The sequence below is a fragment of the Centruroides vittatus genome, unplaced genomic scaffold (assembly GCF_030686945.1).
Source record: "Centruroides vittatus isolate TY-2023 unplaced genomic scaffold, ASM3068694v2 scaffold_3046, whole genome shotgun sequence".
NCBI lineage: Eukaryota > Metazoa > Arthropoda > Arachnida > Scorpiones > Buthidae > Centruroides > Centruroides vittatus.
In genome coordinates, this window is record NW_027122699.1 from 156,360 (window position 1) to 174,986 (window position 18,627).

Genomic DNA, 18,627 nt, shown 5'->3' on the forward strand with positions numbered 1-18,627 from the left:
AAAATTACAAAAAATCATGTAACCGTTAATAAACTCACATACTCCCTTGTTTATAAAAAGAAACATTTTTGTCAATTTCATCAAAAAGACATTTAATAGAACAACCTCTGATTATAAAAAGAATATTGAGATCACAGACGTTGTTTAGACCTTCTTATTAAATAATTACCCAAAAGTACTTCTAGACAAATGGCTAAAACAATTTAAGTGTAATATAACACACATGTCCATACCGCTAATCCCGTTAACAACAACGATGCAAAAAGTTCTTTAAACTTATGTATGTCAAAAATATGTTTGAGAAAATCAAAATGGTCTTAAACAGCACCACCATCAATTTAGTCTCTGACCTTTGTAATAAAACCCAAAAATACATCCAACCTAACTACCCAAACAATATGGTTAATGTCCTTAAAAAAAGCAATGTGATAACATTGCTTTTTTTAAGGTTTAACTGCAGGTTTTTACAGGTTTAACTGCAACTGTAATAATTCTATGACCTATGTAGGTGAAACAAAAAGATGTCTCAAAGTTCGTATAAAAGAACACACAAACGCCATCAAATACAATTCTGAATACTCTGCAGTTTCTAAACACTGCAATCTATATGGATGTGAAATAGATAAAAGTACGATAAAAGCACTAAAATTCGAAACTAACACCTATAAACGTAAATATTTCAAACATATAGAAATTTTAAAAATTAATAATGTTAATAGAATTAATGATAATTTAGGTCAAGGGTCGGAAAGTGCGGCTCTTTGCATAGACGTTTACGGCTCTTCGGACATAAACTCCAATTTCGCCTCGTCTCAAGCGGCCTTATAACTCCAGTTTATGAGATAGAGCTGCCGAACAAACTTTGACTCGTACGGCATACTCTCTACCACTCTTTAGCCCGTCCGCACGTGGTGACACTCGCGTTGATCAATATGAATCGCATGCGAGTGGTAGCATTTGAAACATATCTATATATATAACCATTGAACGCGCATCCGTTCGTGACCAACGTCTGTCCATGTAACATTATGCCAAAAAAGACACTAGAGGCGCCCCTGTCGTGTGTCGTATTTTGCACATTTAAATTAACAATATAAATTATTATTTACATTAACAGTATAAATTGTTCTTATTCATTTGGTCAATAGCTAATAACAATATAAATAATTCAGTATATTTGCAATAGGAATTTATTATTGTCACGGAATGCCTGTAACGCTCACTAGGGGGCGTCTTTCAACACAGTTGGTCGGCGATCGGTCAAGCATTTAAGTTTCAATGCGGCTCTCTGGTACTTTTGTTATCCTGTTTCCATGCCAATTTGGCTCTTCTCACTTGACAAACTGCCGACCCTTGATCTAGGTGTTAAAATTGACAAAGGATGAGATAATTATATCTTTTAAAAACTAAATATATTTGTGATGTTATGACTATATATTGTTAAAAACTGTCGGAAACTTGTAATTTATCATATGTTGTCACCACTTGTGCACCAGGGGACCTATTCTGAACTCTTCCGATAACTGAATGAGAGCGATACACAGGACATTCAATAAGTCCCCTTAGCGAAAGGCAGTTAACAAACCTTAGACAAATTGCAATTCTGTGTTCCACATTAAGTGAGTTTCGCTACGGGTAGATGGTCGAGATGCATCTGGGTTCCATGCTATCGATAGCTATTACGCTTTAACCAATCACAGTTTAGTTAACATTGTATTTTGTCACGTGACTGCAACCCGCCGTTTTCTAAGCGAAGCACGTGCGTTTAGCATTGTTGTGTACTAGCGCTAGATATACTTTTTTGTTTTGTTTTAAAATGTCTGGGTCTATTACTGGATCTATTTTGTCAGCCCATCCGTTAAGCAAATATTTGTTTTTAAAAATTATAAATAAAACTATATTTCCTTACTGAAGAGACAATATAAAATAAAATAATCAACCATTCCAACTTCAGCAAAAATTCTTTAATCCTAAGAACGTTTTCAAACGCATTAAGCGTCCATCTTCAGTTACATCTTTACATTAAATATGAAATTCGAACAAATATTAAATTCGAACAAATATTACATAAATTAACGGTACGATTACAATAAATAAATAAATACATAAAAAATAAAAAATAAAATAAAATAAAATAAACAGGATTATCGTAATTTACAAAATTATGTCAATATTTCATCAACAAATAAAAATAAAATAAAAATAAAACAAAAAATAAAAACGAAACTAAAAAACAACGTGCGGTTTAAACCAATCACGGATTATCGCTAGTATTTCTTTACAAATGCCTTCATCCGTCATTAAAGATTTAAAACAATATCAGCTCTAGGATTTATCGTACTTCTATGTTTAGCCCAAATCATCGCACAAAGATTTCCAAGCTGTGGAAAGCCCATCAGCGTCCCTATAATTAATGCATTGCGTACTTCTCTGCGCTCTGTGGATTTCCAATTTTTCGAAAAACTTTATTGCGTGTCTCGATCTAGTAGCCCTGATGATAGAGGCTTGGTCCCAAAAGACCGTGATGCCTTGCTGCTTAGCATAACTGGCCAGGACGGTACTATCAACTGATTTTTCCACCGATCGCTTGTGTTCATTAATCCTCTTTTTTAAATTTCTCAAAGTTGCCCCTATATATACTAATTTAGAATCGAACCTATGATCCCTTAATGGTATCGAATAAATTCCTGTTAGTGAGTTACGCTCATACTTCATCTTATCATTCCTTAAAAGCTTGTATATGGTCGGATTACGTCGATAAATAACCTGCAAATTCCTACTCTTGGAAATCCTTTTAACTAACGGCTTAAGAAAACCAAGAGAGAAAGTGATCCTCGATTACATTCCTTTTCTTAAGCCGTTAGTTAAAAGGATTTCCAAGAGTAGGAATTTGCAGGTTATTTATCGACGTAATCCGACCATATACAAGCTTTTAAGGAATGATAAGATGAAGTATGAGCGTAACTCACTAACAGGAATTTATTCGATACCATTAAGGGATCATAGGTTCGATTCTAAATTAGTATATATAGGGGCAACTTTGAGAAATTTAAAAAAGAGGATTAATGAACACAAGCGATCGGTGGAAAAATCAGTTGATAGTACCGTCCTGGCCAGTTATGCTAAGCAGCAAGGCATCACGGTCTTTTGGGACCAAGCCTCTATCATCAGGGCTACTAGATCGAGACACGCAATAAAGTTTTTCGAAAAATTGGAGATCCACAGAGCGCAGAGAAGTACGCAATGCATTAATTATAGGGACGCTGATGGGCTTTCCACAGCTTGGAAATCTTTGTGCGATGATTTGGGCTAAACATAGAAGTACGATAAATCCTAGAGCTGATATTGTTTTAAATCTTTAATGACGGATGAAGGCATTTGTAAAGAAATACTGCGATAATCCGTGATTGGTTTAAACCGCACGTTGGTTTTTTGTTTCGTTTTTATTTTTTGTTTTATTTTTATTTTATTTTCATTTGTTGATGAAATATTGACATAATTTTGTAAATTACGATAATCTTGTTTATTTTATTTTATTTTTATTTTTTATGTATTTATTTATTTATTGTAATCGTACCGTTAATTTATGTAATATTTGTTCGAATTTAATATTTGTTCGAATTTCATATTTAATTTAAAGATGTAACTGAAGATGGACACTTAATGCGTTTGAAAACGTTCTTAGGATTAAAGAATTTTTGCTGAAGTTGGAATGGTTGATTATTTTATTTTAAAAATTATAATTTATGTGATAGATAGTCATTTATGTATAGTGTATAGTTTACTGTTAAGTTACGTATATAGAATGTATTTTTTTTTACTAAAACTAATGAATTAAAGCCGACATTAAACTTAGATAAAATCTACAAAATAAAGATTTCTATTATTACATAATGCTAACATTTTACAATTATACAAACTATGTCTAAGTTTCTTTGTATATTTCTATATAACTTCGTGTAATTAGTGTATTTTTTAATTCATTCATTAAGAATAAAATGACAAACTTAATTTTGCCACAAGTTCTACTTCTATAAACCTTATAACCAAAGTAGAATTAGTATTATGATTAAATGTCAAATGCAATACATCTTATTAAATGTAAATATTATTTGCATAGACATGGATTGACTGGAAAGCAAACATTAAAAGTAAAGCCTCACAAATAAAAAAAATCAACGTTTCAAACAGGAGGTGGGCCTTCGGTTAATCAAAAATTAACTGAAGTTGAAGAAAGAGTATTAAATTTAATCGGTGTTACTGCTGTCTCCAATTGCTCGTGAAGTAGAATCATTCTTACACAAAAAGATGCCATGTTGTTTTCACTTTCGTTAGGTTCCTAACGGCAGCTCGAGAGTGACCGATAACAAAAGCTTAGTTATCGCACGTGGCTATCGGCACCGAAAACGAAACGTACGGCTCGGAATAGTATTTTCACAGTCGATTAAATGCGAATCACGTGGTTCCGATAGAAACTGGTTTTTATCGTATTCGTTAGCTTAATGATACTACTCAGAATATGTCCCCAGATGTGGACTGTTACACACCTCCTTTACTCTACTGCTCCCAGCACCTTGTTGTTAGCTGGCACCTGCAACTCTGTTGTCTTACTGTTTTTGATATGTACATTATCTGTATGTATAACTTTAGTTCATAACTGTAAACCAATAATTGTCTAACTTATAACTGTTTTGTATCAGCACCCTGTACGTCACACCACCATGCAACTTTATGAGGATTTATTACACCTGTCTACACTAATAATGCTTACTGCTCATACAGTTATAACGGCATTTTCATCTGTGGCTAGATGCCATTTGTGTAATGTATAGTTATATTTTATTTTATCTTAGAATATATTTTTCCTTCTCTTTCCTATTCCTATTATCTTTACTTCCTGGAATCCTTCCCCGACCGGTGCTTAACAGCTCAACAATAGGCGACCCCATTATGGACAATGGGACGGTCCGCAGCCCTCAGGGGTAGAACTAAGACAAAGGAGTCACTTTTGAGCAAGAGCTGAAGGAGGAAAGACGAGAAAAGGAGAGCTCTCGTATACGTCTTCGAGACCACGTGGGTGACGACAAGGAGGACTGTATGTTTAGTGAATATATTGACTTTTTTTTTTCGCCATTAAGAAGAGATCCGTCATATACACCGTTATATGTACCGTTATATGCACCTCATCGCATTAGCGCCGAAATAGTTGGGTACCCATTTCTTTTTTTTCTTCTCCTATCCGTTGTTTTATTGTCCTAAATTCTTCTATCATTCTGCATTAGTTATAATTAATTATAAGTTTAGAAGTAAGGTCTACATATATTTGTAATTATCCTTTGTAAGATAGTTATTTATGTATCGGAATAGTCGTCACGAGACCTGAAGCTTATGTCATTATTTTTTTGTCGGATTCCGTACTAATATATACCTGTGTTGGGGATAGAGATATTATAGCTGGCATCCCACAATCCTTCCTGTATCTATATATGCGAATAAAAGATCCTGTTGAAAAAAATTATTCCAGTTTCTTTGTGTACCACATTCACAAAATTCACACATCTTTATATTGTATAGCTTTAGGCATAGTTTTAAGTTGATCGTTACTTTGTATAATTTTAACGTTACTTTTAGTTAATACCAACTGATGAGGGATTATTTCCTACCAGGAAAATAGTCTGAAATGCATTTTGGATTTTCGTTTCCATTCTTATGTAGTAATTTTTTTTTTGTGTTTATTAAATTGTTTTCACTTGATCCCTGAGCATTTATGTTCATCATTGGTCTGATAAGCCCTCACTATTATCTGCCTCATGGTTGTTGATAATTTAATTAATATAATTATACCAAGGGCTAGAAGCAACTTTTGTAATAATTTCATTAATTTCATTGTGTTAAAATACCTTTAACCATCTTGTAGTATTTAACTGGAAATATCTGAAATTACTTATGCTAAATTTTAAAATGCTCATTAGTTTTTAACTTTTTTTTTAATCAGTGATACTAAGTAAGTAGTCATTATTATTATTCTGTATGTATTCTTGTTGAAGTGAAAGAATTTTGTAGTTGTATTGAACTGTGGAGCTAAGCTGATCAATTTATAAGCATCCAGTATATCCACTAATATCAGTAAAGTCAATGAGGAGAAATGAAGCTAAGAGTGATCCATATGAGAGAGTGTGACCCAGAGCAGCAGTCACAATCGGTGTTCAGTGAATCACTGATGGTCCGCAAGAAAATTTTGGTGATCCGTGGAGAAATTTTGATGTTGATCAACTCAAGGTTACGTAACATATTATGAAAGAAATACAAAGTGCTTGTGTGAATTTCTGGGGCTCCAGTTGACCCCGTCACATGTTTCTGATGATCGTTTTATCCCATAAAATTGGCTAGATCTCTGGGAATTGGGACACCTAACACCACTTAGTCAATTACGCAGACTAAGATGCAAATGAGAAATTGAACCTTTGCCCTGTAATGCTTCACCCAAAGCAGTGTAAAGTACTTAATTTTAGTATCTTAGGAAACCAACTATAATTACGGTCGGTGAAACTTCCGTTAACCTAACGGGTACTTTACGCGGATTCGAGATTAGTTTGCCAGGCCTGGGCTTTTAAGCGTGCACTGAAAAATTAGTAGTAATAACAATAAATATCAAGTCAGATCAAAAGTTCAAATATATTTAATTAGCAACTAGAACGTACTATGTACAAATATTAATAATTCCAAACAAAATTTATTAACGAAAATCAACAAGTCAACCCGACAATAAACTCAGCTACTTAGCTTACTTAATAGTAATTTTCCCTTTGAAATTCGACAATCAAATACTTAGAAACTATGAACAATATCTCTTACTAATTAAACGTCTATCCGTCACCTCACTATACGAAGAAAACTATTTCCTCAATCCTTTCGATATAGTCAAATCGTCAATCGAACTCCTCTTTAACACCTTGGATCGTCCAATTATCAATCTGGACTTCTATCAGAAAATACTTCGCTTTCGAATCTACCTCGCTCTCAACGTCGCCTCGATTTGGAATTCACCTCTGTTTGGAAATCACCTCTCCTTCTTCGGTTAATGTACGGGTTTTATACTGTGAGGTGACGTCACACTTGAGCTGGGTTACTCCCCTTATTTACATACTTAGTTGCTAACATTAACTTTCTTTTCTGGCAGCTTTAAGTTTCCGACAAAGCTTATAAACCGTTTACAAAATATTTATCATAATTTTCTGGGATGTTTAAGACGGTTTATCAAGTATTTCTCTACTAGTGATTGTGGGGACTCCCCCTCCATTTTTTTTTCTGCGGAGTGTTACTTCCGCCGGTTAGCGCAAGTGCGCAAGATGTTTCCTACGGCGCTTATTTCTCCGTGAGTTGTTTTATCTTCATTTTTCATTACTAACAAGAGAGTGGTGGGGAACCTTCGTCCTAAATAAACATAAACCCCAAACAAAAGATAATAAAACGGAAATAATAATAAAATAAAAATAACGTTCGGACTCAGTTCCTTACAGCAGTATGGGGCAAAGGTTGATTTTTGCATCTTGTCAAAGTCAAAACTTGCAGTATTATCAAGTAGTGATTCATTCATCAAATAGCAAAACTGTTTAGCTGTTTGTTTATCTATTAAGAGTTCACACACTATTTTTTTCCTCTCTTCATCATTTTCACTTTTAATGTGCTGATTATGTTCTTCACAATAGCTACAAATGTTAGTCTGAGGAGTGTCAAAACCGAGGTTGAAGTCTGTTGTGAAGACTTCATAATAAAAATTTGATATTTGCATGTTTTAACTTCTTAGTTATTCTTATATGCCTTGAGAAACATTTTCCACACAACTCTAATGTTCAGGGTAAGTATTTTCTATGTGGGGTCTAAAAATAGAAAGTAAATGTAATAGATGAAAATATTACAGTACCAATTAGTTTTAATACCTAAAAGAAGTATAAAGTATTTAAGAGATATTTATTATAATATAGAAATTCATCAGTTTATAAATGTGAGAACCGAGAGGGTTAAGCTGCGAGCTTGACCCCACTTATCGGCTTCCTTGTCAGGGGATGGCCTATGCCAGAGGTGGGCAAGCAAGGGTTCAGCGGGAGCCGAAATGTAGGTTTTGCAAAATGCATGTGAGCCGCAGTTCTGTACTGTCGTGGCAGATAGTATGGTAAGGCTGGGAAGGATAGCACTTTCAGCAAGAGCTGCATGTAACTCAAAGAGAGCCGCATTTGCCCATGCCTGGCCTATGCTATTAGCGAGTGGGATGGTTGGTGAGGTCGGAATAAGGTGTCGAGCGTACTGAAGGATGACATGCATTGAATACAAAACAACACATTTAATAAATACATAGATTATTACAATTATTCTAGATTACAGAACAAATAAAGATACAATTAAAATGGTACATATTGGCACGACGATTTGAATTAGCGCGTGAGCATTCATGTGTTAATGTTCGGTCTCGATGTCCCTCCATCTAGGAGGTTCCCGTTACCGTTGAAGTCGGTTAATGTCTAACGGACTCGGAGAGGAGAGAGAGTTTTAATTACCCAAGTTAAATACCTTTTAATCTGTGGCAGTCAAGCTTCGAGAGGTCCTTGGAGGTGTCGAGCAGAGGTTCGTACAGTGTCACCAGCCTGGAGGCTTCCTTTGGACGATCGCTTCGAGGTACGGGTGCGACCTCTTTTTATACCCATTTTGTGAGGGGACTCCTGGGGGGGATTCTGATGCAAGGTGACCTAAGTCCAATTCGTGTCTGGAGTTTGTTTAGGTTAATTGTCAGAAATCGGACGTTTTGTCAAATTTATTACTTTTGTCTATCCAGTATTGTTATTCATTTTACCTCATAAAATTGATAACAGCTGTCAAATCCACGGAACAAATGGCCAGAGGTGGCTAAGGTCAGGATATATAGTGCAACCTTGGTAATAATTGTTTAATCAGTGGGTCATCTGATTGGCTTTATCAGAGACAAAATCAAGCGAAATAGGAAGTGCGTGAATTTGTTTGGTTCGGACTCCCCTTTCTGGTGACCTTCTCATTACCCTCTGTCAAGTAACAAATTCAGGCTCTTGTTAATTGGTTAGTGGCGTAGATCATAACGAAGGTGGAAAGGAACAAATGATACCCGGTCGCGAGGGGAGAATCTTCTCCGATGTCCGAGACGTATTTGAAAGGGTGAAAGGTCACCTTTTGAAGCGCTGCAGAAATTGGAGGGAAAAGAAAAGGTCTCTTCTCAACCTTTGGCTAATGTCTAGAAGGAAGAGTAGTTTGATACTCTATGAAAAAAAAGGGGGGAATTGAAGAAAGAAGGGAAATAATAATTAAATACTATTAAAGCTTTAAAACTCACAAAAAAACTTAAAATCTCACATAAAGTAAGAAAATGACAGATAATCTACCTTTTCTCAACAATAATGTCCTGAAGTACATTTGAAGCTTTTGGATGTGTTTGCATATCAGATCTCAGGTATATGTTTTGTCCTTTGGTTGAAGCATGTACCTCATCTCCTTTTTTCTCATTGGATATCCATTAGTAAAATAGAATGCAGCAAAACGTTGAACTCATTTACAGTCAATTCAAAGAATACTGCAAAATGTAGCACAACACACTTTTACGTTATCCTCATGACATGTTTGAACAAAATATGTTGTTGAAAAATTTCATTGCTGGTTATCCTTTTCTCTTTTCCTTGCAGCTTTTGCACTAAAATAACATTTGTAATAAAATTATTTTGTTCAACTTTGTTCTTAATATTGTAAAACAATGTATGGAATCTTATATAATTGGAATGCTGCAATTTCATTGCCTGACATTGCCTATCATTATGTTCACAGGAAAATGTTGGTTGATCATTATCACTTGCACATCTTTGGACTTTTTGTTTATTTTTTTGCCATTCCAATGGCCGCAATTTCTTTCTAGCATATCAACTAAATATTTTTTAAACTTTAGAAAATGTGGCCATTATTAAAGAAAAATGAAGAAAACAATCAAATACAATAGCACTTGGACTTCAGAGAGCAGCCATTATTGTGAAATAGTGATGAGACCAAAATATACAGTAAGACCTCTCTTAAGATGGGGGATGCATTCCTAGATGACAAAACGCAAACCGGAACAGCGTTAAACGAGGTCATTTTAACGTAGAGTAAATAGGGATAGGGGAACACACAACCAAAAATAAACAGATTTTACTTTAATTTTAAGTTGTTTTTATATTAATTTGTATAGTAATATATGTTAAATAACACAAACTTATGCACATAGAAATGCAAAGTTCAGTTTTTGTGATGAAGGTCCTGATTTTCCTAAAATTCTTGTTTTTTTGCAATAAAGTCGTAAAGTTTCATTTGTCACTTTTTTCTTTTCTTTAAGCAAACGTCGGTAGCGGGAGATCGCATCCAAAATGCCTTGTCTTACTTTTGCACTCGTTTCAAAATCTGGATCATTTGCTACAAATTGATCACCGATTTTGATTAGCGTTACCAAACTTTTATTAAGGAAATCTGCAGAGAAATTCTTTGGGTTCTTTGTTTTCAGAATCACTATTTTTCAGTTCTACACGAATTCCTTGTTCTGCCTGGTCTTGAAGGTCATCGTTAGTAAGGCTCTTGCCAGAAACCTGCAGTAACTCCTCAATATCCTGCTTGTCTACATCTCCTAGTCCCGCTGTATCGATTAGGTGACGATTTGGTCAACCTAACGATACAGCAATAGGCTCTTCTCGTTGTGAATTCTTGGATGCCTTCAGCCGTAATTTCTTCCACACTTTGTTCATGCATTTATCAGTTAATTCTTGCCAAGCGAAGTCGATATTGCCTATGGCATCCACGATGATATATTTTTTCCAAAATTGCACCAAAGAAACATAGATTTAAAGAAAGTACACCTTTTTGCCATTTTTTGCCGATTGGTTTGTGTTCGTAAATAATCTTACATATTATATACAAAACAATAAAATGCTGTGATAATTTAAATCGGCGTAAATTTTGAGCTTTTTTTTAGTCTTCAAGCAGATCGCATTATATCGAATCGGCGTTAAGCAGGGTCTTACTGTACTTCATAATTGGCTGTATGGAAATGCAAAAGTTTAGAAATAAATCCAAAACAAAAAAGTCACATTGGAAACAAAACCAATTTTTTGACATTTTTTTTTTTTAATCTTTAATCTCAAAAGAAGAAATACCCATTTTGGAAAAAAATATTGTAGTATGATAGAGAAGCATATTATCAATGTGTTGGTATCATGAACTAAAATAAAAATGGAGATATGTCTCTTTGGAAATAAGCTCTTCAATTTCGCTCTAAAAATTGTCATAGGATATAGTTTGTTTCTTTTCTGTTCGATCAAAGTTTGTTTTAAAACAATTATTTTTTAGTCTATCTCTAATCATATTATGGAAAATTATATACATAATTAAAAAATTTATTATGTCATATTTTGTTGTTATGTATGTCACATTTATGTTCTGAATTAGAATATCGTCACATGGTGCATAGAATGTTTTGTTTTTTAAAAAACAGCTGCTTGAATAACATTTTATTTATGGAAAAGTATATTAATCTAATGCAGATCTCTGAAAGTGATCGAAAACATTTGTGTGACTGTTTTTTACATTAAATCTAGCTGCTGGAACCAATATGGAAGTGTCTGTAACTAAATAAAAGCCTCAAAAATAAAAGATGTTTGGACTCGACTCCTTACAACTATAGAGATGGAATTACTCTTCGTGGTATGGAAATATGCTTTGATGGATAAATTGGGCATAGATAAAATTGTTTATTTTATTTATTTTTACTTTTATTTTATTTAGGTTATTATTATTTATGTATGCATGTTACTTTTCACAAGCAGAAATTTTGTTTTTAATTTTTGAGAGGTTTGAGTGCTTTCGTCTGTGTCCTACTGTCTGCAATAGAGAGGTTTCGAGGTGGCATATCACGTGATAAAACACGTTTGCTCCGCCTATTCGCCATTTTTGTGGTAGTTTTCGCTGGCTTAGCTTGCACGTGGTTTGTTGTTCGACGCCTTTTTTAGTTTAAACGTTCAAAAATACTGCTGTTCTGTTATCGTGGATAAAGTTAAAAAAGATTCTTTTCTTGCGGACTATTCTAGCGGTCTAACGGGACGAGATGCGGCTCTATACGAAGAGAAAATTTCGTTATGTGAAGGTGATCCGTACGAAGCCAGTTTATCAGACTTCGTCGTTGATCGAGAGTTGTGGCCGAAAGTAGAATTTGGTGACATTATAAACTATTTAGTTTTGACAACAAATTTCTACACCCTGTCACAAATGAAAGCTTATAAATTTTTAGAGGCCCATAACTATTTAACAAGTGGCTGGGTATCTCCTGATATCAAAGTAAAAGTAATGAATAACAACGAAGTAATATTGCTTGGAAAGGTATGTTTTCTTTTGTTTGTTTAAACTCGTGTTTTTACGTATTTCTTAACTAAGAATTTTTGTCTGGAAGTAAAAGTCTAATTAAAAACAGCTGTGGAAATTTTTTAATTCAGATTGTTCAGTACCTTTATTTTCTAGTTGGAACTAGCATATAATAAGCCTACTTGCTTTTAGTTTTAACGTGTAATGTTTATAAGTTTGCACTAGCTAAAGCCTGAAATTACATTAGTTATTCGTTTATAAATGCACTATACCTAACTAAATTAATATAAGCAAATCAGTAAACTCTTTTAGGTTTTAAAATATAACTTAGTGTTTATTAATGTTAAAATTAAATGTTAATATAAATGTTCTAATGCTAGCACATTTCTTGACACAATTTTCTTAAATTCTTGAGAATGCTTTTTTCACATAATGTCTATTTTTTCAGGTTAGTCATTCTCAAAGCTTGGGAATTCCACCTTTAAAAGTGTGGATTCTTGGCAAATCTTTTGGAGAAATCATAACAGCTCACTGCAATTGCATGGCAGGTGCTCTTCAGTATGTTCACATGTTGGGGCTGTACTTTTTGCTTTAGAGGTGGGTGTTAGAATCCGGGAGTCAAAAACATCCACCAACAGAGCAAATGAGTGGTTGCCTCCACATTCAAGAGTTCTTGCTCCTCGACCATTAAAAGAAATAGATTTTAGTTTGTCAGTTGCAAAGTGTAACTGCGTGACTAGTTTAAATGTTAACCAAAGTTCATTCAAAAAGAGAAATATGAAGGTAACACCTATGAATGACAGTGAGCTGGATTCATTTTTGTCAGATGTGGCAAAATGTAATCCACAAGCTTGCATTTTGGCTGTTACACCAAGTTTTTCAGATCATTTTGTTCCAAGTCAGGATATACCTTTTTTTTTAAAGTTTGGAAATCTTTTTAATCCATCACTTGTTGATCTGGAGTGGCCTGAGCTGGAAGAATACTGTTGCAAACTGTTTCAAGAGTTGCAACTTACAGAAGACCAGGTAAAAAACATAAGTGACATGACGACAAAGCAATACAAACAGAAACTTTTGTATCGGTATCAAGCTGGATGCATAACTGCATCTATTATGAAAGCAGCATGTCACACAAGTTTGATTAATCCAGCAAAGTCATTGATTAAAAATATTTATTACCCATTTGAACATCGATTTAAAAGCCCCTCTGTAAGATGGGGATGTGAACACGAAAGCCATGCACGATCGAAATACGAAGAAAAACAAGCTAAATTACATAATAATTTCATTGTTAAAGAAACAGGATTTCATGTGTTACCAGCTCATCCATTTATTGGTGCCATACCTGATGGTCTTGTAGAATGCAACTGTTGTGGCCAAGGAGTGGTTGAAGTAAAATGTCCTTGGTGTCAGCGACAACAAAATATTGATGAAAACAGGCCTAATTTTTTAGTTAAGGAGAATGGTATTTTCACAGTTAACAAAAGCAGTAATTATTACTACCAAATGCAAACACAAACATTTGTATGTAACGTCAAATATTGTGACTTTGTAGTTTGGACAGAAAAAAGTTTGCATATTGAGAGGATTTATAGAGACTACATTGTGGAATACTATCATTGAAAAAGCAAGAAATTTTTTCAAATTCTGTATATCACCAGAATTGACAACATGTTGGTATTCAAAACAATAGATTGAAATTGTAAATAAAAACATTTATTAAAACATTACACAGTGTAAACTTGATTTTATTCAAATGGCACAACACTATTACATAAATTTATTAACGAACAACTGAGATGTACAATCTTTTCTATTGACATGACATGCTCAATTGGCAATGTTGATTCTAAAATTTTAAAATTATTTTTAATGCGACCGATTACTCGCTCCACATGGATTCTCAAATGAGACATCTTTCTGCTTTCTGCTACTTCCAATGCAGAAAGTTGTTGTTTACCTCTGGTAAATGCAGGAACTGCTAGCTGTGCTCCAGTAATTCCAACACTATCTGTAATGTCGAAACCTCTGTCTGCTAGCACTAAATCCCCAGGCAGTAAATATTTAAGCAATTCCGAATGTTCGGTTAGGTGTTTGTCACTAACCCTTCCTCCCCAAGGTTCTGATATAAAAGACACAGAACCTTGAGGAGTAACACCTATTAAAAACTTTACTGTGTTACGGTGCTTATACTGGGACCATGTCAAATAGCGAGCATCTAATGATGAAGGCCGTTCAACAAAAAGCTCAAAACAGTCTATTATTACTGCAATCTTACTGCCAATAGTTTTTTTTAAATTCTTTGGGCATAGTTTTTTGCAGCACATCTCTTTCAGGCCAAACAATCAATCTGCTTAACCTGATGTATAAAATGTGCAGCCACTTGTCAAAGATTTGGCATATTGTTGCCTTTGAAATATTAAATCTGTAAGCCAAATCTTCCAAACTTAAATTTAAGCAAATTTTCATCAAACATACTATCATCTCTTGAAAAGGAGTTAATTTTCTGGAATTTGGATGATCAATTTGTTTACAACAAAGGTTCAGCACCAATCAATGATAGCAATTTAAAATTGTTGAGTCCAGTAAAAAAACAAATCTTGTTGTCATCACCCTCAAAAAACTCTTCATTAAGAATATATGTTTTTTTTAATAATGAAACTTCAGTTTTCAAGTTTGCACACTCAAGTTGCAAGCTTTCTACATCTTTAACTTTAAATTCGGTCTGGCAAGTGACAGTTTCAAGGAAAGATGTAGTTTGTACCCATGCATTAGATTTTAAAAGCTCTGCTTCTTTCATTTCTGCAGTTGTTGAGATCTCTGCATCTTTAACAGTAGAAGGTTGGCTGCAAGCTTCAGCTTTTAAGGAACTCTTATCTTGTGATTACGTGCTCTTTCATAATGCTCCTGATTTGCAGTTAAGTTGTGGCCACTCTCATACCCCATGTGTAATGTTGGCACCCAGTCTGGTGATGACTCATCATACAATGAAGAAGGTTTTCCTTTGGGGTGAAAAAAACTTTTTAAATACAGTAGAGAGTCGTTAATCCAAATCAATTGGGGACTGGGGTTGTTTGGATTAGTGATTTGTTCGGATAACCGATTATGTACGGAAAAATATATTAACCTGTTCGATGTTCAAATTTTTCTCCGTTGCGTGTCGCTTCGTGTCGAATTTTTGTCGAAGCCTAACGAAAATTTTTATAATAATAATTGAGGCTATCGTATCGTTAAAAATTATTTCTTTATTTTGTACAAACAAAATAAATATATTGAAGAATACAAAAACATGAAAATTATAGTTTAGAAGTAAATCTATTGGGTTGTTCGGAAAGTTCGTAGCGATTTTTGATAGCCGACAGTTGAGACACCGATTGATACAAAAATGATTAGAATTGTACAAACCAATGAATATTACGATAAATGACCTTGAGACGCGTCCGTTACAAAAAAAACCGTTAAGATTATTCAAATAGCGTTTAATTTGTCTCATTGCAAAAAATGATGCGAACAACGCGCATTATCGACACTTGTTTCTTTTCTTTTTTTGTAAAGGCAAAAGTGCTGTACAAACAGCAAAAAAGATATATGATGTTTATGGTGGGAGTGCTGTATCAGAATCAACTGTTCGAAAGTGGTTTGCAAAATTTAAAACGGGTAATTTCAGCCTTGAAGATGCTCCTCGCTCGGGAAGACCTCCTGTTATTGAAGAGGACCATATCAAAGCACTATTGGATGAAAACCCTTATTACACAACTCGAGAGATTGCAGACATAGTGAAGTCATCAAGCAGTACTGTATTTCAACATCTAAAGAAGCTCGGGTACGTGAATCGTTACGACATTTGGATACCTTACGACTTAACGGAAAAAAACTTACTGGATCGCATCTCCATTTGTGATTCTCTTGAAAGACGAAATGAAAATGACCCTTTCCTGAAGCGTTTAGTGACAGGTGATGAAAAGTGGATCATTTATAACAACATCAGCCAAAAACGATCATGGGGTAAGAAAAATGAATCACCATTAAAAACTCCAAAGGCCGGTCTTCATCCAAAGAAGGTCATGCTCACTGTCTGGTGGGATTGGAAAGGAATTCTGTACTACGAGCTGCTTCCACAGAATCAAACAATTGATTCTGATAAGTATTGTTCCCAATTGGATAAGCGGAACATGGCAATTAAAGAAAAACGTCCGGAACTGGCCAATAGAAAAGGCATTGTGTTTCACCAAGATAATGCCAGACCTCGCACGTCTTTACGAACACGCCAAAAATTATTGGAACTAGGCTGGGATGTTTTACCCCACCCCCCTTACTCACCCGACCTTGCCCCGTCGGACTACCATTTGTTCCGTTCTCTACAAAATTCCCTTCGTGATAAAAACTTTGATACTTTGGAAGCTTGCAAAAACCACATGGATCAGTTTTTCGCGGGAAAAACTGGAAAGTTCTACGAAGAGGGTATCATGAAGCTGCCCCATAGATGGCAACACGTTATTAAAAACAATGGTGCGTACATAATGGAATAAAAGTATATTTTTAGTTTTAAAACAATTTCTTTTATTTCTCTTAAAAATCGCTACGAACTTTCCAAGCAACCCAATAGTATCAAAAACGTTCGATTCAGCACGACACAGTCTGACTGAAAATCGTTCGGATAACTGGCGATTTGGATTAACGACTCTCTACTGTAATATATTATGACAATTTAGTATTAAATTATTATTATTAATATACTGTGTTTAATGTTATTAATTTCACATATTAAAAAAAACTTATCATAATGGTATGTTATATATAAATAATAAATAAGAATTTGTCAGGAACAAGTTGAACATTACTATGTAATAATTATTTGTTACTAATGTAAAAATGCAAAGTAAAAAGTAGCATCTTAAAGAAATGTTAATGTTGCTTACCAAAATAACCTAACTTAGCTATTTGTAAATGAACAATGGAAATTATTAGTTTATATCTTAAAAATACACTTATTTATGTAAATTAGACTGGAGGGAAATTGGCTCAAAATGCACTTCTAATTCTTCATCTGCTAAGTGATTATCTTTGTTTAACACTTTAATATTAACTCTACTGCATATTTATTATAAACAGACACTATGATACTCATGCAAAAATTTATTTAATTTATTGATAACTAGTAATTTGATTTATTGCTTACCTGAAATGAAATGTTTCTGACAAACTCTTGTATTGATATTCACTTTATCTGTATTGAAATTTTTCCCGTTAATTCTCGAGAGCCATGCAGTTTGCCTTCGTCGTGAAAGCTCCTCGGTTTGGGATCCTCGACGACAAATAATGTTGGCAATTTTAAAAAATGATGATCCTCTGTTCTCGAGTGAACTAGCATTACACCCAATTACACAACAAATCACCATAGTGATATTTGCAACGAAATAAAAAACACAAGAACTCCAGTTAAAGCGCAGGTGAACACACACACAAGTTAAACAAGTCACAAACAGTCACAAAGATGGTGCCGGACAATTGCGCATGCTCACGACGTCACTCGTGATGTCGACACAAAACCTCTCTATTTGATTTCTTGAGGATGATCTATCAATTAGGCTGAAAATGCTAGAAATTTTGAATAAAGGTACTATTGTTCAGAAATTGAATTGTGAATTGTTCAGATGTTGAATTGTGTATTAACAGAGTGATGTGCAAAATTTATTGATAGCAAGAAGAGATCTGCATATAGGAAAAAGTTGGAAACCATTGGTTAACAAAAGAAGCCCTGGTTAATATCTATTTTAAAACATTGACATTTTTTATGCCTTAAATATTAAATATTCAATACAAATTGTTTGATACAATGTTTTGAATGTGCCAAAAATTATTATACAGAACTTTATTTTTGTAAACTTAAGACTAGATGATACATTTTAAAATCTGCAATAATCTAGTTTGTTACATTAATTTCTTACTTGATTAAACTAAAACTATGTCAGCATACTCTTTACTATTTATTAATGACTTTTTATGTTAGATATTATAATATGATATAATTGGTGGTGGAAAATTTGAAAATGCAATCTAAATTAGATGTTTTTATTAGGCAGTCTGAAGAAATGGAAAATGCAGTACAAAAAGTGGGCATTGTTTATACAGATCGTGACATTAATGAATTAGCAACACAACATTTTGAAGAAAATCAGGTTTGATTTAATAAGAATTAAAACTAATTTTTGCATTATTTATTTTATATTA

At 34.0% G+C, this 18,627-nt stretch overlaps 2 protein-coding genes and 1 long non-coding RNA gene across 5 annotated transcripts in view; all 3 read left to right on the plus strand.

Annotated features, from left to right (window-relative positions):
* The window catches only part of LOC136988060 (FERRY endosomal RAB5 effector complex subunit 3), a 170,179-nt gene that overhangs the window by 34,003 nt on the left and 117,549 nt on the right, over positions 1–18,627 (plus strand). For all 3 annotated transcript variants that reach the window (XM_067285859.1, XM_067285861.1, XM_067285860.1), the window contains exon 4: positions 18,476–18,575. In XM_067285859.1, coding sequence (XP_067141960.1) covers positions 18,476–18,575 — 100 coding nt within the window. The remainder of the gene's footprint in view (positions 1–18,475; positions 18,576–18,627) is intronic.
* On the plus strand, positions 472–1,438 carry LOC136988073 (uncharacterized). The gene is made up of 2 exons (XR_010882718.1): positions 472–736; positions 1,363–1,438. It is a non-coding gene; the product is annotated as an uncharacterized lncRNA (long non-coding RNA).
* Positions 6,146–14,019, plus strand: LOC136988036 (uncharacterized). The gene is given in 4 exon segments (XM_067285816.1): positions 6,146–6,279; positions 12,126–12,414; positions 12,845–12,947; positions 12,950–14,019. Coding segments are annotated over 4 exon segments (1,596 nt in total).